The sequence below is a fragment of the Chinchilla lanigera genome, unplaced genomic scaffold (assembly GCF_000276665.1).
Source record: "Chinchilla lanigera isolate Chin_1 unplaced genomic scaffold, ChiLan1.0 scaffold00041, whole genome shotgun sequence".
Taxonomy (NCBI): domain Eukaryota; kingdom Metazoa; phylum Chordata; class Mammalia; order Rodentia; family Chinchillidae; genus Chinchilla; species Chinchilla lanigera.
In genome coordinates this window covers 6,719,221-6,741,246 of record NW_004955442.1, presented here as the reverse complement: position 1 = coordinate 6,741,246, position 22,026 = coordinate 6,719,221, and the positions used below count along the sequence as shown (strand labels likewise).

The following is a 22,026-nucleotide window of genomic DNA, read 5'->3' as shown; positions in this document are numbered from 1 at the left end:
GGCAGGGTCTTCACACTGAGCTCCATCCTCAGCCCTTTTATAAATTCTATGACCAAAAAATAAAGTAAAAATAAATTTTATGACAGGGTCCTATTACGTTGGGTAAGTAGCCCAGGCTGGGCTCAAACTTAGCATCTTCCTGCCTCAGCTTCTTAAAGTGCTGATTCCAGGTGTGTGCCACTTGGCAGTGTCCCAGGTTTCGAGGCTCTCTGCTTTAAGCTGTCCTATTGAAAGAAGCCTGAGTCTGAAATTGGTTCCATGTGCCATGAAGTGCAAAACTCTCCATTAGTCTTTTACTTGCTGCTGTGCAGTGCTGATAACTGGGGCCCAAAAACATGACAGAAAGTTGTTCTTTCAACAAAGCACACAAAATGTTTATTTGGTGGACAGTGCTGGAAGCCTTGTCATTTAAGAGTAGAAAGTGTGCTCAATACTGGGAAATGTCACAAAAGCCTTTATTTGGAACTTTTAAATGCAAATCCCTCCTTTTTGATTACAGCAAGCTTGCTCATAAGTTCTAAGATTGGTTTGATGCCAAACACCTATTCTAGACACTAGTTACCAAAAGTTAAAGCCAGGAACTGATTCTGTCTTACAGTATAAAAGATGAGTATATGAAGTAACATACAGTATTATTGCCATCCAGTTAGCCACTGTGGATACTATTTCTCCTTATCATTAGTTTCTTCTTGCCCTTACACAACAGGGGCAAGTACTCTTCATTTTTATTAAAGTCTTGAATCAGTAGAGTGTCATAGTTTTAACAGAATGATCACTGTTTCCCCCAAACTTATTTTTCACATGAAACTACATGCTGTGATAGTTACTTAAGCACTTTCTATAACCCATCTTTATAGAGTTGCTGTTTTCATTTTGTTAGGTTGCCGTATACTGTTTCCAAGCATAGGTTTGTAAATTCCTTGACAGCCTCTTAGAACCATGTTTGTGATATATGGTTCCAATACTTGATGCAAAAATAAAGGAGTGTACAGAAAAATATGGAATGTTACACATCATTATAAACAAACAGACAAACTGGTCAAAAGGGAAGATGACAATTTTTATTATTATAAAAGCAAAATTTTTTAACCAGTCATTTGAATAATTGCAAGAGCAGACTAAGGGCTTAATCCTCACACAGGCACCAAGTCAGGCACAGTAGGTAGCTATAAATCATAAGAATATGGTTTCTTTCCTACCTAGACAGAGCACTCTTCCATGCTTTGGAATTAGGTTTAAAAGACTCAACCAACCTAGTAAGTTCCCTTTAATCCTCTCTATTTTTTTAAAATGAGATCTAGGTATTAACTGGCTATCTGATAAAAACTAGTCATTAAACCCTGGCCTGAAAAATGTCCATGTATCCTTTAAAACAAACAGAAGAAACTAAGCAATCATGTATACTTCTGAGAGCCCAGTGTTCGAGTCCCTAAAATACAGACCTTGCAGACTCAGGCCTCAGTTTCACCTAATGCATGTGGAGGAAATGGAGGCGAGGACGATCACCTGAGGAGTGCCAGAGCTCCAGCTCCAGCACAAACACTCTTCCCCGGGAAGCAGGAAAGGAGGTAGCAAGGACTTGGGCTGACATCTGAAGCACTAAGCTAATGTGCCTGACAGAGGGGAGCCTCAGGAAGCACAAAATGTCATTCACCTGTGCTGTCCACAGACCTGAATTTTTCATGTTAAATTTTTAAAGGGCACAGTGGCATGTGTGACAAGGCAGAAAAGACAATTACTGTTTCAGGGTTTGCTTTAAGAAATCCTTGTGTTTTCTGCCCAATCAGACCTAGTGCCTATCTGCGTTTCTGTCACTGGAGAACATAAAAGGTTTTATCTCTACTTCTACACCTCCAGGCCCTTGTAATAATCCTTTGTAAACAATTCAGCTAGCATATTACTGTTTCAAGGAAGCAAAGGATTAGAGGTATGTGAGAAGTACAGTATACTTATTAAAGGGAAGACTTAGTAAGTTCTAGGATACTGAGAATCAGTATCCTAGAGCCAAAACCATCAAAGGTGAACCAAATGTATCCTATCTAAATTCTGGCAATAAATTGGTTCAAATGGAATTGACTGAATTACTACTGAAAAAAACTCACTTCCTATTCCACTCACTATGAAATCTAATATAACAAACTGCTAAAGTTAAACCTAGTAAGTCTTTTTAATTGTGCATATTAATTACACTTATTTAACAGGTTGCTACCATGGCAAGATCTCTAAGGAAAAAAGATCATGATTATATAGCATCTGCTAGAATCACTGAAAAAATTGGTTGGAGGAAATAAAGGCAGTATTTGGAGACAGATAATTCTCCAAATCCAGCTGACTGCTATCTATCTACCTTACGTATGTCTGTGAGAGGATTAATTGCAGTTTATTCTAATAAGGTAGGCCAACACTGAATATAACATTTAGTCATTCTAAAATCAGAGCTATAGTGCTGTAACCAGAATTTTCACAAAGGGTTTAAAGGTTGAAAGTTGCCTGGTGTTAAGAGCTGTAAATAAATACTGTGTAGTTGTCCCTTGACTACTTTAAGTCTCTACCCAAAGCAATGAAGCTATCATCCATGAAGCAGCAGTCCATGAGCAAGTCCATGCCAAAAAGGAAAGGTGCTAGAGTGCTGTCACGTGTAAATTAGTCATCCAAGATCACAGAGTAATTACTAGTGTTCCTGAAGATTGCCAGGGCAGATTAGCTGTTTTGTTTAGTTTTGTTTTTCTCCCAAAAGTTCATGGGAGCAGTTTTTGCCCAAATTCAACTTTCTCATAGGTTGCAAAACTGCATCTGGTTGCAAGTATGATCCAAAATTTCTGCAGTGGTTCAACTGAGAGGATCCCAGTAATTCTTCAACAGTTCACTTTCAAAGTTGCATATAAAAGCAGTTCTTATAGTTTTTATAACTAGCAGACAAGTATGAATTACCTCATTACAGTTACTAACCTGTACTTTTACAGTTTACTAAGTTATTACATTCAATTATGACATTTCAAGATTTTAAATTCAAAACAATATACATGGGTTTAATTTATTCAACACTTTACTATTTGTCAGTTAATTTCATGACAATATACACTCAGTTCATCTCTTGGTTTGATTTTACAAAGATTTTCACTGGATAAATTCTTTTTGCAAATTATAAACAAATATATTTTCCCTTCTTCCACAGTAAGAAATAAGAGTTTAAAATGGCAATTACTTAGATGTTTATTTCAATGACATCTCTTAAAATTCAGTTCATTAATTTAAAATATTATAATTAAATAATCTAGCATGAAAGTTGTATAAAGATCATTAATATAAAAAGATGCAAACAAAATCATGGTTCTAATATATCTATGTTAAATACAGAAAAAATGTTTAAGTCTATAATACGCTAAATATGCAACCAATTGTGTTATTTTTGCATTGTCAACCATATGAACAGTTTGCACTTGTAGAAGAATGAAAGAGTAGGAATTTGTATTGCTCTTTTAAAGATACAACAAACATCTGCACACACCGCAAGTTCATTTCAGATATTTTATCTCCATATTCAAATGACTAGCTAGTATAACCACAAGTTTAAAATAGACCAAATTTAAGTGGGGAATACTTCTTCAAGAATTTCAAAGCCCATAAAATGTACAGTATTAATATTGCAAATATGTTAAGAGTCCAACGAATTTTTTAAAAATTACATTTGTACTTCTATTATCTTTTTTTTTCTTTTGACAGAGGTAGGCCCTTCACAGTTGCTGTCCAAGTCATTTTACTTAGTCTTGGCAAAATGCACATAATATTCTAGGTATGTTTTAATGCAAACATAACTGGTTTTTTAAAAATGTGTTCAATTTAAAAAGGGAAATTATCTTTGGAAATAATTTCAGTGACATATGAACTTTTAAAGGTTCATTAAAATCCAAGCAATTAAAAAAAAAAATCCAAGCAATTGCTAGTATTACTCATCAACATGGAAGTACAAAAAGATTATGTTCTGACTAAAGCTCCTGTATTTCCCAGAAAAATAAAAGCCTAGAGAATTTCAAACATAAAATTTAAATTTCATGCAATTTAATAGTGATAAATATAGTTTTAAGAAGCTGTAGGAAGTAACTTAAGTTTGTCCTGTCCATAAGATGTAGGCTCATTCATTTCATGAATGGGAAATCTACGGTTAAGACACTGTCAGATTTATATTTTGTGGCTGGAAGTAGGCTTTTGTTTTCTGAGGAAAAAGGTTACAGAGAAGGGGTCATGTTATTAAACATACAATTACAAAATATCTAATTTAGAAAAAAATCACAATGTAAAAGAGTTTTTGACACATGGTCTGACACATGGCAACACTCACTCAACATGAAGAAGGCTTCTGATAAACCCAGGAATGATCTCTTCCATTTCCCATTTATTCTCAAGAAAAACTTCAGAGTCACCATGGTTGTAGCAGAAAAGTTGCCTTCACTCTAAGAACCATCACAGTGCTGCTCTGTGATTCATCCAAATCATGGTTAGCAAATTTCAGCTTTATACTTAATAAAGAAAACTCAATTTCAAATAATTGAGATAAAACTTATACTGTGCTTGATTCTACATTTATCACTATTAGTTTTAGTCTCTGCAGATTTTGCTGATTCTACATATGTGTTCACTGAGTTGCTGGACTAAGACTGGCTTTAACTAGCAAGAATCTTCCAACCTTTGAAGTTACTGATACAAAGTAATTTGTATAACTGGCACTTATATAGTTTCCATACTAGATACATGCAGCTCTTATAAGTACTAAAAGAGGCATTTTTGCCAGGTCTCAACATGCTTTCTTTATTGTAAATTCCACTAATCTAAAACCAGTTAATGGAATTTTTTATAGGGGCACAATTTCATTAAGCTTTCCTTACCAAAAAAACAAAAGTATGCTGTTTTGTTTTGTTCTTTTAACACAGTCTACTGTGCTTAACAAATCATGTTAAAATACAAATTGGCAGAAAATAACGGACAGACCTAGTTAGTAAAGCAGTGTCACAGTTGCACAAAGGTATTTAACTGTGTATACATTAACCATCAAAAGAAGGGGTCAAACTATTTCTTTCCTCTAGTACAAACTTGAACATTGTAAATGCCTCATTTAAAGTAGTGAGTAGGGAAAGAGTTTAGAAAAGCCCAAGTAATAAAATGTATTCAATTACTTGGGAAAGTTAAAAAGCTAATGCAACAATGTTACATCCAGGTAAAAAACATTATTCAAAAGCAATTCAAATACCAAAAAGGGTTTCAAATTGAATATTTTATTAACATGGTAGTTGTCTGTAACATGTGCACACACACTCGCACACTCAGAATGATCTGCCTGGGAAAAAAGACTAATTATGCCTAAGGGGGAAATGAAAAACAAAAAAATTTTATAGGTTTTCATTATTGTAGGCAATTATGTCCACATCACTTACAAAGCTATTGCCAAATCTGTCCAAGGAAGCAGTTTGGGGGTGGGGAGGGGGTCATCTTCAGAAAAACTCAACAGTGGCATAGCAGAGCTCTCAATATGAGAAAGCTGACATAATGTGGACTTTTGCTATGAATTTTTTCTTTTGCAAAATACGGGGAGAGGTTTATAAATGGGCAGAAAATAAGAGAAGGCGGTGTGAAGTAGGCTTTTGCAGTCAATTTTCCTCACAGTATTGTGCAGGGTCATTGAGAAAATGCTTAGTCTTTCTCTGGAACCAGTTTCAGAACTTTTCCAATTGCAATGGTCTTACCTAGAAATGAAATGAAATGAACAAAACAAACTTTCAGTAGTTTAACAGCAAGTCACTGTAAGTATATTATTTTAATCATGAACTGTTATGTAAATTACTAATTGTCTGGCTTCATCACCAAAGCCAGGATTTCTGGGTAGGTAATCTTAATAAGCAGGTTTTATTTGGGGGAAGGGGGAGACTGGAAGAGCTATTCCCTATATCAAAAGCTTACTCTTGAATAAAATCTGGCATAGCTACACAATGGAATACCATGCAACAATAAAAAGAAATGAGTTACAATACATGCAACAGTGTGGTTGAATCTCAAAAACCTAAATAAACTAGACAAAAACCTCTGTATTTATGATTTTATTAACAGCTAAAAAAGTTTAAAATAGATAAAATAGATTAGTGGCTGTCTAGGGCTGAGGTGGTACTAAAGGGTGACTGTTAAGAGGTATAAGGTTTCTTTTTGGATATCCTAAATGTTATAAAACGAGAATGAGATGATGACTGTACAATTCTCTAAATATATTAAAATTATACACTTGAAACAGGTCAATTTCATGTGTAAATCACATCTCTATAAAGCTGCTAAAAAACTAAACCCATTCTTAAGCAACTGAACAGATGCAGCTTGGAATGCAATAAAAAGGTCCTTTCAATAGTTTGCTTATAGAGGGAGATACTAATCTATAGGGATCCCGTGAAAAATGAAAAATAGAAAAAAATAATTTTGATAATAAAAATCCCTGCTACATTAATTTCTGCCTTCTGCCTGCCTGATATTGTCAGGTTCTGATTAGCAACTGAAATTATCATTTTGTAAAATTAATACAATAAACCCAATAATCAGTTTCACTATCAATAGAATTTAACATAAAATTAATTATTTTTCTTTAAAATTTTCTCTAAAATGAGGCTCAAAGATTGACACTTTGAAAAAACTTATTCAACAGGCAAGTACTTAGCAGGACTGGAACTACCATGTAAACAGACTATTTACTTCAACTGAACTACGAGTTTTATGTAAAGTTCTCTAGTCTTAAAGTTAAACCAGGCGGGGCTGGGGACTTAGCTCAGCGGCAAAAGCACCTGCCTGGCAAGTGCAAGGTCGTGAGTTCGGTTCCCAGTACCGGAGAAAAACCAAAAAAAAAAAAAACAAACAAAGTTAAACCAGGCATGGTGGTGCACGCCTGTAATCATTGCACTAAGGAGGCTGAGGCAGGAGGATTGCTGTGAGTTTGAGGCCAACCTAGACTACACAGTGAGACCTTGTCTCAAAAAAAAAAAAAAGGTTAAAGTTAGAAATATTAACTGCATGTAAAGAAATGTTTTATAATGTTTTTTCACAGCAAAGGATTTCATGACACTGAGAAGAAAATTACAGCTATTCTGTATCACTCAGAAGTAGGCAAAAATGAGTGTATGGAAAAAAAATTAGTTGACTTTTCTTTAAATTATTACACCCAGTATTACCCATATATACTAAAGAATTTCATTACAGAAATGCCTTATTTAGTAAATTTAGCTGCTCTCCAAACCACCACTAAGTCTTACTTCATACAGAATATTACTGCTAAAATGCATGGTCAATTCTTTTTGCTATTTACTGTATTCAACTAATAAAACATTTATTGGATGATTACAGAACATGAATCTTGGTTCTCCCTGAACCTGTGACAATGCAGACTATACTCATGATGACGATTACCAAAAGCTAATCATCCTAGACATCGATTTAAAGGCTCTTACCCTCATCTCTTAAGGTAAAACGACCCATCTGAGGGAAGTCTTTAAAGGTTTCAAGGCAGATGGTTCCTGCTGTCTTTAAACGAGCAATGCATACTTGATCCTGTTTCACAAAACGGGGTCGAGTCTTACTTTTTTCTCCTGATTTTTTGTCTACCAAGCAGATAAAGGTCTAGCCAAGGAAAAAAAGATGAGATGATCAAAAGAGTGCCAAATACAAATAACTTTCAGAAGTGCAGATAAAAGTACATTACTGCTGCCAAACAGAAATTGTCATGATTGAAGTCTTAAAATAATAAACAAATTATCTTAAAACAAACTCACTTTTATTTCAACTTCCTCGATACAGGTATGAATATGCAGCACCGCATTATATCCTGGGCAGATGATGGATTTGTACTCTATAATCACTATCTGTCAGATAAACAAAATCTTATTTTTAATATCTAAGGTAAAAAGATTTCAGGTGCCATGTAATACACAACTAAGCATCTCATCACTAACTTTTCAGAGGTGATGGCTCTAATTTTATTCACAGGATGGGTCAAGCTGCTTGACCTCATATAGTGAATTTTCAATATCCTCCTCTATTAAGCTGGCAAATACCTATCAACTTTAAAAATGTAGCAAGCAGACTTTATTACAAGAAGGCTTTCCTTTATGTTCCTCAAGGTATTAAGCTAATCATTACCAACCACAGACTACCTAAATGTAAACTTGCCACAGCTCTCAATATCAAAGTCCAGTAATAACAAAAACCTTTACATCTGGCATCAAAATCACAGCTGCAAACCCTGGTTCAACCCCACTATCACCAAAACAAAACAAACAAAAATACTAATGAGATGGGTGCAGGGGACATGCACAGGTAATCCCAGCTACTTGGGAGGCTGAGGCAAAGATCTCACAAGTCCAAGGCCAGCCTAAACAATGTGTCTCATGATAAAATGTAAAAAAGGAATGGGTATGTGCCCAGCAATGGAATATTTGCCTCACATGTACAAGGCCTGGGGTTCAACCCTGAATACAAGGGAAAAAAAATTAATGATAGGTTGTCAGACCTTATGAGAGTACTCAAAAATTCTGTTAACCACAACAGTCGTTACTCTGTCACTCCTGCAGAGAACTCAGACTGGTAGTACTGTGGAGAAAATGTGCGAGTGATTCTGTGTCAGGGAAGTTATTTGCTCTAAATGAGCAGACCACAATTTCCAAGACCACTGTGCTCTAATCAAAGTGAAGGACACTTTGAACAATGACAGACCACTGTTAGTAAGTTTTTAACCCAGATGTGGTGGCCTGTAGTCCCAGCACTCTGAGAGGCTGAGGCAGGAGGACTGCCAAATTCAAACTCAGTGTGTGTGTGGACAACTTGGTGGGATCCTGTCTCAAAAAAATCAAAAGGCTGGGGATGTGGCTCGGTGTGAAGGCCCTGGACTCAATCCTCAGAGTTGCTCTCCCACTCCACAAAATCTGCTTTTTCAAAATAAGTATTAGATATTCTAAATTTTATCCACAAGAGATCAAAAGTAAAAAGGAATTTATGAAAAATACTCCCTCGCCAATTAGTACTTGTGCTATCTTAAAGAGTATGTGAGATATACATCATGGTTGTGATACCCTAATAGTAGTTAAATGGCATGAAACAAGTATTCAGTACAAAAGGCCCTGAAATCCTAATTTAAATACTAACATTCATTATGACAATTGTGATAACCCGTTTACCTGGGCATCAAAAGTGCGTCCGGAATGACAGAGGTTATTAGGATCACAGAGTATGAATCCTGGAAGAATCTCTTCTTCTTCAATTCCTTTCAGCCTAATTTTGAGGTTTTCACCTGGGGCTACAGAATCTGTTTCTACATCATCAGAAAGTATTCCAAGAACTTCCACATTGTGCTTGAAAAGAAACCAAGATTGGAGGTTTTATGATATGTATTTGCTGAATTACAAAATAAACCTGGACCTGAAGGTTCATTTAAAGAGTTACAAGTCACAAGTATTTGCTGAATACTCAGAATAACTTCAATATAAAACCCTGTTTAATTTTTCCTTTTTCTCTGGTTCTGGGGATTGAAATCAAGTACCCATTCATGCTAAGTATGCACTCTTATCACCCATTAGCAATTTTAACACTTTGGGTAAAAATATGTATAACAAAATCTACCATCTTAATCATTTTTAAGTGTACAGTTCAGTAGTAGTATGTTCACACTATTGTTCAATCCCTCTTTAAAACAACTCTTTCCATCTTTTAAAACTAAAACTATACTCAATAAACAACTTTCTATTTCCACCAGGCCCCAGAAAACAACATTCTTTCTAAAATTTCGTATGTGTAAGAATTCAAAGAGTATTTGTCTTTTTGTGACCGGCTTATTTCACTTAACATATCATAATTCACTCATATTGTAGCATGTGTCAAAATCTTTGTAAGGCTGAGAAATACTCCACTGTGTATATGTAGCACACAGATAGCCATTTATCCACTGACAGATTATTTCTGACATTTGGGTGTTGTAGAGTAATTCTGATATGAAAAGGGCTATAAAAATATCTGAGACTCCTTCCAATTCTTTGGGGACTATATTCAGATTCTATCTTCAATTTTCTGAGGAATTACTATTCTGTTTTTTTTTTTTTTTAATTTTATTTTAAGGATAAAAGGAGGGAAACATTAACAGACATACAACATTTTACAACATATCACAAGCACAATACAGACAATACAGAGTTCCAAACAAAGTGGTAGGGAATTAACAATGGTGGTTGTATTACATATTGATATCTTCAAAGTGGCTTCTCATGAAAACAGATATAGACATGCAATACTGGTCAACCAAAGACTCATTGACAGTTTCTTTCAGCATAGAAACAGCAGATAGAAGAACAACCATGTTATCTATCCTGTATATACATACATACAAAATTTCTCCTTCTTTCCCTTCTCTTTTCCCACATCCCAGAAGCCCTTTACTCTTCGGTGGTTTCCTATCATTTCACAGTGTCTATCATACCTCCGAGTTTAAATTAACTCTTTCAAGTTTTACACAGTGACACAATGCGGTGCTTGCACATGTATGTTTGATTTATTTCACTTATGAGTATGGTCTCTAGTTGTGACCATTTAAATATAAAGGCCTCGAGTTTATCTTTCTTTACAGCTGAGTAATATTCCATTATATAAAAGTACCATAATTTTCTTATCCAATCCTCGGTGGATGGACATTTGGGTTGCTTCCACATTTTAGCAATTACAAATTGTGCTGCTATGAACATAGGTGCACATATATCACTCTGATATGATGTTTTTAGATCTTCTGGGAAAATACCCAGCAGGGGGATAGCTGGGTTGAATGGGACCTCTAAACCTAGTTTTCGGAGGAATCTCCAAACTGATTTCCACAGTGGTTTCACCAGTCTGCATTCCCACCAGCAGTGGAGAAGGGTTCCTATTTCTCCACAGCCTCGCCAGCATTTGTTATTGGTTGATTTCTTAATTCTAGCCATTCTTACTGGGGTAAGGTGGAATCTTAGTGTTGTTTTAATTTGCATTTCTCGAATGACTAATGATGTTGAACATTTTCTCATATATTTATTTGCTGTTTGTATCTCCTTGTCTGAGAAATGTGTGTTCATCTCAGCTGCCCATTTTTGGATTGGGTCTTTGAATTTGGAGGGGCTGAAATTTTTTAATTCTTTATATGTTCTAGATAGAAGCCCTTTGTCTGAGGGACAATCAGCTAAAATTTTTTCCAAGTTTGTGGGTTTTCTTTTGACTCTGCTGGTGATTTTACTATTCTGTTTTACATGGCAGCTGCATACTACAAATACTACATAAGGATTCAACTTTTCCACATCCTCAACACTTGTTACAGCATTTTTACTTCTTTGTTTTTTGAGACAGGGTCTTACTATATAGCCTAAGGTGGTCTTGAACTCACAATGATCCTCCTGCTTCACAGCCTCCTAAGTGCTACAGGGATGCACTGCCCCGCCTGGCTCACTTTGACAGAAGCAATCCAAGTCAGGTGAGGTGTTCGTATCACTGCAGTTTTAGCTTACATTTACCTAAACTGCTTATGTGTCTTTCTTCCCTTTTTTTATTTTGTTTTTTGCAGTACTGGGAGTTGAACCCAGAATCTTCACAACAAACTGTATCTCCAGCCCTTATTTCAGTTTTTTATTTTGAGGCACACTATTACTAAGTCACTAAGTTGCCCAGGATGAGCTCCAAGTTGCAATCCTCCTGCCTCAGCCTCCCAGAATGCTGGGGTTGTAAGTGTATAACACCTATCTGACTGCTAAGTGTCTTTCCATGTGCTTACCAGCCATTTTTTATCTCTTTGGATACATGTCTACTCTAGCCCTTTGCCTGTTTCAGACTGGTGTTTTGGGAGTTACTTTGGGTTCTTTCTATGTTATGATATTAAGCCTTTATCAGATACTTAATTTGTAATTATCTTCTTCCATCCAGTAGAATGACTATTTACTTATTTTTTAAATGTCTAATAGTTTGGCAGTTAGGTCATAAAATATTCCATTTCTGTGCCACTGAAACATCTGAACTGTTTTAAAGCTTGATTAACAACTCCATGGTACTATACCATACTGTACTATGATACTGCCCTGTAATTAGTATAAAATGACAGCTATCACAGGTAACAACCACTTCCTCTGTACTAGTAAGGCCCCTCATCTGCAGAAATACCTAGGCACAAACTTCACTTGCCTACAGAGAATCTTTATTTTCTGTTGGGGTAAAACATGTAACTAACAATTTCCTTTTTAAACAATTTTACAGTATTTAATTCAGTAGCAGCTAGTATATTCACAATGTTGTATAACCGTTATCACTATCTAGTTACAAAATATCTTCATCACCCCAAAGGAAACCCCTTTAGCTAGTAAACAGTCACTCCCTATTCCTGATTCTCCAGCCTCTTGAAACCACCTCTCTACCTTGCATCTCCATGACTTTGTGACAGCTCTACAGACAAAACTGAGCAAAAACTCCAATTTACCATTATTTTTATCGAGTTACTAGCTTCATGTTGTAGAGATAATCACATTAAAAAATTAGGCTTTTTTTTTCTGCATACTGGTTATACAGACTCGTAAGTTTAATTTTGGGGAAAAGGTAGGCTTTAAAATTGAAACCCCAAAGCATAACTTGTAAGGTGCCAATTATTACTTAATAGCCCACTGGCAGTATATACCTATTCAGGTCACCTGCAAATACCAGCAACTGACCAATCAGAAACAATACAAAGGAATAATTTATAGTGATTCTGTATGTTTTATTTATTTATTTAGGTTTTTTTCTGGCATCGGGAATTGAACGCACGATGTCGCGCTTGCCAGACAGGCGCTGTGCCACTGAGCTAAATTCCCAGCCTCGATTCTCTACATTTTAATGAAACTCCAATGATGAAGAAATTATAGTAACGCAAGAAGAATTTAAGACCCAGTTAGTATAAAGGCAAATTCTCTGCTCTCAAAACAAAGAGGCTTGAATATATCATATTATGGTGTCAAAGCACACAAAAATGCAACCACATATCCATTTGGTTATGGTATCTAAGCATACACACACACTCAGACAAAAAGCTTACTATACCATGTTTAAAACTGAATTTTCTTCTCTAGCTCTCTTACTAATCATTTGTTAACTGAAGAAAGCCACTTAAGAATTCCAAATGTCTTACTTCCCTATTATATAATAGGGATAATGGTTTCCTTTACACTTCACTGTTAGTTAGCTCTAGCATGATGTTAATACTGACCATTGGTTACTGAGTAACAAAAACATCATGTGTTCTTTCTCAGATTTCATACTTGGTATCAATAAAACGATCTACATGGGAAAGAGCGTTACTAATTTTTACCTTGTTTGGCATCATCACAAGCTGCTGGCCTTTACAAATAGATCCTGATTCCAGCTTTCCCAGGACCACAGTGCCCATATCCTGTTCAAATTTAAAATACAAAAATCAAGTTGCAAACTTCTATTAGTTTTTCAGTAGGTGCACGGTCCAAAGAGAAACTTTACAGTGCTTATGATAAAGGACTATCATTAGCTTAAAGTGGTAGAATACTAGGATTAAACTTAAGCACAAGGAAGTTAACAAATATTCTGTAATAATTTGTCTCTAAGCATATGTACAATATTAAGGATGCCTCAAATTTAAAAAGAAAGCATGGTGTAAAATATAGGAATTTTCCTGGCAAGCGCAAGGTTCTGAGTTCAATTTCTAATACAAAAAAAAGGGGGGTAATTTTATGTTGGAAAATCTGAATTGTTTGTACAAATTCATGTTCTCCTGAGCTCTGAGCCTATTACCCCCATATATAAACCTGGGGAAAAAACATTTGTTCAGAACTTCAGCATGGACCTAATGAAAGACCAAAATATTTCAGGAGGTCAAAACATTATACAGGGCCGGGGATGCACCTCAGGGGCACAGCACTTGCCTGGCAAGCTCAAGGCCCTCCTGAGTTCAATTACTGGTACCTCCCCGCCCCGCCGCCCGCAAAAAAAATACAAATTGACACTGTAGGGGCTGGGGATGTAGCTCAGTGGCACAGTGCTTGCCTACCCAATTGCGAGGTCCTGAGTTCAGTTCTTGGCACCAAAACAAAAACAACAACAGAAAAACTGATACTGTAGAACTTCAAAAACCAAGTTAATTTTTTTTTAAAGGCTGACATCTAAGAAGGACTATAGAAGCATAGATCAGTGATAAGTCTAACATGCACTTGTCTAACATGCACAAGGCCATGATCCCCAGCACCTATGCATCTATGATGAAACTAGCACTCATAGGCTATTCATGGTATTACAAATCAGCATAATCCTCCCTCCTCCCCTGAATTGTGATTGAACCCATGGAGCACTAAAGCTACATCCACCCCTTTTATTTCAAGACAGCATATTGCTAAACTATCTAGACTGGCCCAGACAATCTTCATGCCTCAGCCTTCCAAGTAGCTGGGATTACAGGCATGTGTCACTATGTCTGGCCAGCGCATTACAAGGTTATTTATGATATCCATCAACTTTAATGTGAAAATAGTTTGAGCCCAACGGTTTCACTAGTATGAGTTTATCATGTAAGAAATAATCACTAGCTCACTGGGAAACAGCTGAAGAAACTAAACCTTGCTAAATAAATTATGGTCTATCCATACTACACAGTAATATACAACCATTAGAAAGGTATGTTATATGTTAATAAAGTAATTTCATAATTACAAACAAAACACAATAATCTCTTTTACCTCTCATAAAATAAAACTTAATATTTTAAGTACCTTGTACTTATCCACAATTGGCAGCCTGACTGGTCCATCAACTGATCTATTGAAGTTTGGCAAGTTATCCAGATATGGAATAAATGGTAATCCACTGAGAACATAACAATATACATTACAGAAAGTCAACAACATAAATATCAAAACTGACTGTAAATTAAACAAAATAGTTATAACATTTTTCAGTGAACCCATATACTGTATTCATGTATTCAATTTATTACCCTTCTCTTGCCTTTCATTTGTTTTGTTTTTTGTTTTCTTGTTTTAACACTTTGAGACAGGGTGTCACTTTGTAGTGCAGGCTGGCCTTGAACTCAACTATGTAGCCCTGGCTATGACCTTATAGTGATCCTTCTGCCTCCCAAATTCTGGGATTACAGGTATACACCACATGTGGATCCTAGTTCATCACATTTATTCCTTAACAAACTAAAAATATAGTAAAATAACTTGGTATCAAAGAATTTCCCCCCATAAATTTATCTTAAATTTAGAAAACTATTTATTAGCAAATGGCCCAAACATTGTAATACATTGATTATATTCTTATGTTCTTAGTTTTTATGGACTCTGAAATTTAGTTTTATCAGCTCTGAAGTCATAGAAAATTCCGTAAAAAATTTCCTCTTTATTTGGACTGGGTGACTTAACATTGTCCAGATGCACGTTCTGCAGAACTTACAAGCTGATCCTAACCTTCACATGGAAACTGAAGGAAGTCAGGACAATCTAAAATAGAATAAAAATTGAAGACTCATGCCTTTTGACTTGAAACTTCAAAGCTACTATAATCAAGACCAAGGGGGTATAGCTCAGCGTCTTAAGCGCTTGCCTCACAAGCCTGAGGTCATGAGTTTGATTCCCGGTACAAAAAAAAAAAAAGACTATCTGTTTGAAAACATACACTACTAAAGAAAAATAAAAAGACTGATTCTGGCCTAGGACAGCCAACGAAACCATTAAGAGAACTGTGGATCCAGAAATAATCTCTTATAACATCTGTAGTCATTTAATTTGGGGGGGCAGGGGTCTTTTTGAGATAGAGTCTCTCTATGCAGTTCAGGATGGCCTTTAAACAACTTTGTAGCCAGGCTGGCCTCAAACTCCCAGCAGTCCTCCTACTTCAGCCTCCTGAGTGGCGGTATTACAGGAGTGTGCTACCACGCCTGGTTGGCATGATTTTTAATAAGGGTGCCAATCTCAATTTCATAAATAATAATCTTTCAATAAATTATGCCTGAACATATATATACAAAAGCAAAGTGAGCCTAGACAAACTTTATCTTAGACTTTATATAAAAAATTCAAAATGAAACATATACATTAAGGGAAAAGCTAAAAATTTATGACACATTAAGAAAATACAGGACTGATCCTGACCTTGGATCAGGCAATGTTTTAGATACGATATGAAAAGAACTATCCACAAAAGGGGAAATAGGTAAAACCGGACCTCATCAAAATTAAAACCTTTTGCAGCCGGGCATGGTGGTGCATGCCTACAATCCCAAACACTCAGGAGGCTAAGGCAGGAAGACCACAAGTTTGAGGCCAGCCTGGGCACCTTACTGAGAAACCCTGTCTCAACATAAAATATATAAAGAACTGCAGATGTAGCTCAATGGTAGAGCGCCTGAGTTCAATCTCCAGTACTCAAAAACAACAGCAAAACAAAAAGCAAAGGATGATGAAGGTCAATAGAAGAGTACTTGCCTAGCAGGCACAAGCCCCTGGGCTCAAACACAAGACTCACCCCCTCACCAAAAAGTGAAAAAGGACAGTGGGGGGTGCAGCTCAGTGTAGAATGTGTTTAGCATATGCTAGGTCCTAGATTCAGTTCCGAGCACTGAAAGAAAAAACAGGAAAAGGAAAAAGTGACAAGCAGCAACCTACAGAATGGAAGAAAATACTTACTACGCCTGTATCTGATAAGGTTCTTGTATCCAGTACATAAAGGGCTCAAAAGCCAGGTATGATGGGGCACATGTGTAATCCCAGCCACTTGAAGAGACTGAGAAGGAAGATTTCACATTTGAGGCTCGCCTGGGAAACCTGGTGAGACCCTGTCTCAAAATTTAAAAAGAACCGGTGTATCTCAGTGGTAGAGCACCCCCTAAGTTTGTGCTAACTCATAAAAAATCAACCCAATTCAAAATGGGCAGAGGGCCCTGGAGTGCCTAGCTCAGTGGCTAAGTGCTTGCCTAGCATGTGTAGAGGCCATGAGTGTGAGTCCCATGTGGTGTGTGGTGTGTGGTTGGGGCGGGGGGGATAGGCACAAAGGTCTCGCTATTTTTTAAGCCAAGGTTATAGCCAATATTTTCTTAAATTACTGATTAAGACTACCCCCTCCTTTTAAAGGAAAATAAAGGATTACTTACATGTACCAAGGACAGAAATCTGATTGCTCTTTGAGATTTGCTCCAGTCAATCCTGAACAGGGCATAAAATGAATGTCCTTTTTGGGATTGAAGCCAACCTTTTTCAAAAATGGCACTAGCTTCTCTTTACATTCTTCATACCTATGAATGAATGTTTACAAGTAACTCAATTATAATGTCAACCAAATGAACTCTTGTGTCCTAAAGTAAATTAAGGTTTAGGAAGACTCCAGTGAAATGCACATATAATAAGTAATAACAGCACCCTTTATCCTACCAACATTATTTAAAAAAACAGTGACAGCTAAGCTTACCTCTCATTGCTCCAGTTTACTGTTGGATCATCCATCTTATTAATAAGCACAATTAAGTGTTTTACACCTGCTGTCTTTGCCAACATTGCATGTTCTCTGGTTTGTCCTCCTTTTTCAAATCCAGTTTCAAACTCTCCTTTCCTGGCTGAGATTACCTTTTCCAAAATATCAAGTAATTTATTCTTATACCTTCAGGCATACTTTTCCACAGTGAAACATTTTTTTACTTGTATTAGAGAGTTTCCCAAGAAAAGAGAGGCAAGTGAGTTACAATATATGACTTACAATATATGACAGAAATCAAATAATGTCCAGATGGCTAAGGTTTGAAAGTTTGAAGCCAAGCATAGTGGCATACACCTTAATCCCAGCACTCAGGAGGATGAGGCAGGAGAACTTGCCACGAGTTTGAGACAAGCCTGTGATACACAGTGAATTCAAGGCCAGCCTGCCCTACGCAGTGAGCCCTTGTCTCAAAAGAAAAACAAACAAATAACAATTTGAATGTTGCGGGGCAGAGGGGAAGGGTGTAGCTCAGGTATAAAGTATGTGCTTAAATATGCTTATGGCCCTGGGTTCAATCCCCAAGCACCAAAAACAAATGAAGACTTGAGCATTTCTTCTAACACCTGAACTTTTTTTCTTTTGAGAAAAAGTCTCACTAAGTTATAAACTGTCCAGGCTGTACTCAAATTTGTAATGCTCCTGTCTCAGCCTCCCAGAGTACTGAGATTACAGGCATATGCCATCACAGACAGGTTTCTTGCAGTGAATTTTAATAATCACTTTATGTGATCCAAACCTGTGAGGAATGACTGTAGGCCTTAAACACTTGCTGTATTATCCATTCCCGGTGGATTTAAACTAAGTCCTGATACACTAATAAGTAGCAATGGAGAGATAAGTTAAAACAGTTTCAGAAATAAATTACAACATTTCTTAGCCCAGGGTGGTGGCACACACCTGTAATCCTAGCACTCTGGGAGGCTAAGGAAGGAGTAGTTCAGGAGGAAGAGACAGGAGTTTGAGCCCCACCTTCACAACTTAAGTGACTTAGTCACATCCTGTCTTAAAATAAAAAAAATAAAAAATAAAAAATTCAAAGGCTGCAGATGCAGCTCAATGCAAAGGGCTTCAGAGACCACAAACAAATGAACAAACAGGTAAGACTGGCCTGGTGGTGTCAGCTATAGAGCACTTGCCTTAGCACATGGCAAGGCCCTGGGTTCAATCCCCATCAACATCAAGAGTCTGTGGGAAGGTTAGTGCAACAAAAATGAAAATTGTGACTAAACATTATTGCGGTTCTCTGCAACCTAAACCCTAACGTTTAGAAGGTAAATTCAAATATTTATGATATAGATTGGGCTGCTAATACACATGGACTGAAAATATTTATCTTACCAACACAGCCAAGTCAGCTTGAGAGGCACCACCAATCATATTTGGAACAAAGCTCTTATGGCCAGGGGCATCCAGAATTGTGAAATGCTTCTTTTCTGTTTCAAAATAGGCACGACCCACTTCTACTGTTTTACCCTTGTCTCGTTCTTCCTGATTCGTGTCTAAGGCCCAAGACAAGTACCTAGAAGAATTTTAAAAATAATTATATTGCTAAAAACAGTGTCTTGAAAGGTATTTTTCTATCATTAAACATGTAATTGATGACATCTAGCTTTATGTCCACACATATAAAAAGGACTGGTGAAAATAAAAGTTAAAAGAATAAAATGTGTATGATTGTGATTCAAACAGAACTCTTACCTGAATCTAGTTTATTATATATTCTATAAGCAAACACTGTAAATAAAAATAAGGTGACAACACACAGAAAAAGACAATTTTCAGTACTAATGGTAAACCACTATGAATTCCATCATAATGAGATCCCTTATAGTTCATGCACAAAATACAACACAGTAATGATTGTAAAAAATGAAGGTTTTTTTTTTAAAGTAGAAGCAGAGGACACCAATCTATCATGTGGGAGTACTGGTCACTTGCTAAAAATAATTTAGCATTATTTGTCTATGTAAAAATTATATAAATTTATATTTATATAATTTAGTTTTACATAATTCCAAACTATAATAATAGTAGACATTTAGATTACTTCATCTCTGAATTTCATTCTGTATGCTCTTTTTTAACCTAACACTGATTAGAATATTTTCCCTTTAATACAGAATAACACAGATATTTTTGAAATGATCAAACTCATCCATCCCATCTTTTTTTTTTTTTTGCACAGCTGGGGTTCAAACCGCAGGCCTCAGGCATAGTAGGCAAACCATCTAACATTTAAGCTACAGTCCCAGCTATAATTTCTAAAAACTGAAGTAAATGCGTATGATTACAAAGTAGGAAAAAGGCAACCTGCCGACAGTAACCAGTCAACAATTCCTTCTGTTCTTTTTTGCTTGCCAGTATTTATCATACGTCCTAAGCAGTTATTTCCCGCTCTCTCTCCAAATGCCACTGCAACATGAACTCTGTTCCTGTTCATCATAAATTTTACAAAACTAACTTTTTAGTGCTCATATAATGACCTACTTAAATGGATGCCTTATCACTTAACAAATCTCGTACTTACTACGTGTTTGGACAGTATCCAGATTTCCTCTATGTAAATTATGAAGTGATTTGAAATGGATCTACCTTGTATTATGATGGGAAGGGAAACTTCGCCTTTATTATGACACCATTTTAGAACTCAAGAATTTATGTTTACTTGTTTTTTAATTTACGCAGTCTAGCACTCGGGTGGCCAAAGCAGGAGGATCATTGTATCATTGTAAGTTCGAGACCAGACTGGGCTGCAAAGTAAGCTCAAGGCCAGCCTGAACTGCATAGCGAGATCCTGTCTCAAAAAGACCAAAAAAAAAAAGATGGGGTCTCACCACATTGCCTAGGTTGGCCTCAATTTCTTGGGCCCAAATGATCCTCTCACCTCAGTCCCCTGAGTACCTGGGACTAGAGGTACATGCACTGTTGTGCTCAGCTAAGAATATATATTTTATTAGGCTTACAAAACCATTAAGTGGGCAGTATTTCCTTAAAAAGTAATTCACAGTGTCATGAAATCTTACCAGGTTTCTCTGTTTTTTTCTTTAGCTTCTCTTTCATATTTTTCAAGTGTCCTTTTGTCAACCATTCCAGTCAAATACCTGCCAACAGTTCAAGAAAAAAAAGTATTACAAATTAATGAAGAAAACTCTAAAGCTTTTGAGGGAAACTTCAACTCCAGAAAAAAGCTATTAAGTAAATTATCAGTGGTGATGCTGAAATCCTGGAAAAATTAAGTGAAAAAAAAATAAAAAGGGTATTTGTACAGTCTCAGATTATCAGATAAAGGGAAACCAGTACTAATTTTATAAGGGAGAATACCAAGAGACCATACCTCAATCAAGTACTCATTGTTAAGTCACTTGTTACTATGTAAAGCATACTAAATAAGTAAAGCATACTAAATAAGCATGATTTTTTTTTTAAATACAAGGTCTTACTATGCAGTTCAGGCTGGCCTTACAGTGATCATCCTGCCTCAGCCTCCTGAGTGCTAGGATTACAGGAATGTGCCACCACACCCAGTTTAACACATGACTACTGATTTTATGTACCCTTCATAGAACACACTGAGAATACATTTCTGTGGTAGTCTTGCCCCCAATGCATGATGTTGCTCTAATTGTAAGAAAATATCAGTCAAATCCAAATTAAAGAACATCCTATGAAATAAATGAGTAGTACTCTTAAGTTACTTAAATCATGAAGGTAAGTCTTGAGAAAATGTTATGGCTCGGAGACTAAGAAGATACAACTAAATGCAATGTGAAATTCCAGAATATAAAAAAGAAATTGGAAAAACTGATGAAATTCAAGTAAGATCTGTTTTGTAGTTAAGAGTATACCAACATTAATTTCCCAGTTTTGATGCGTATAGTATGGTTATATAAGATGCTCACATTAGTGTATGCTGAATGAAGAGTCTATTGGAATTTTGTACTATTCTTGCAACATTTTTCTAAGTTAAAAGAAACAAAAATTGTTTTTGGTGGCATTGGCAATCCGGGGCCTCCTGCATGCTTAGGCAAATGCTCTACTACTATGCTACGTCCTCAGCCCTTTTTAAACTTTACTAAAATAGTATCTCAATAAATTGTCTAGGCTGGCCTGGAATTTGTAATCCTCCTGCCACGGCCTCCTAGAGTGCTGGGATTACAGGCATGTGCCACCACGAATGGTGCTCAAATATTTCAGAATAAAAGTTTTTTGTTTTTTTTTTTAAAGTAAATACTAAACTGGGTACAGTGGCACATGCCTATAATAGCAGCTACTCAGAAGGCTGAGACAGGAGTACAAGTTCAAGGCCAACTGGGCAACTTAAACAAAACAAAAAACATAAAACATAAAACAAAACAAAACAAAAAAGGGTTGAGAATATAGCTCAGTGGTAGATAATAATGAAGAATTTTCCCTTGTTCATGAAATTCAAGAACTGACTTTCATTATTCCCAAATAAATTACAGGTTCTCCTTGACTGAC

At 36.2% G+C, this 22,026-nt stretch overlaps 1 protein-coding gene across 6 annotated transcripts in view; it reads right to left on the bottom strand.

Moving 5' to 3' along the window:
- Positions 1-1,039: 1,039 nt before the first annotated feature.
- Gspt1 (G1 to S phase transition 1) overlaps positions 1,040-22,026 on the bottom strand; it is a 35,936-nt gene continuing 14,949 nt past the window's right edge. For all 6 annotated transcript variants that reach the window (XM_005391157.2, XM_005391152.2, XM_005391153.2 and 3 more), the window contains 10 exons: positions 20,571-20,648; positions 18,886-19,066; positions 17,482-17,636; positions 17,168-17,308; positions 14,787-14,880; positions 13,361-13,441; positions 9,198-9,371; positions 7,797-7,886; positions 7,476-7,644; positions 1,040-5,738 (listed from right to left, as the gene is read on the bottom strand). In XM_005391157.2, the coding sequence (XP_005391214.1) occupies positions 5,686-5,738; positions 7,476-7,644; positions 7,797-7,886; positions 9,198-9,371; positions 13,361-13,441; positions 14,787-14,880; positions 17,168-17,308; positions 17,482-17,636; positions 18,886-19,066; positions 20,571-20,648 (1,216 nt within the window). In that variant the 3' untranslated portion in view covers positions 1,040-5,685. The remainder of the gene's footprint in view (positions 5,739-7,475; positions 7,645-7,796; positions 7,887-9,197; positions 9,372-13,360; positions 13,442-14,786; positions 14,881-17,167; positions 17,309-17,481; positions 17,637-18,885; positions 19,067-20,570; positions 20,649-22,026) is intronic.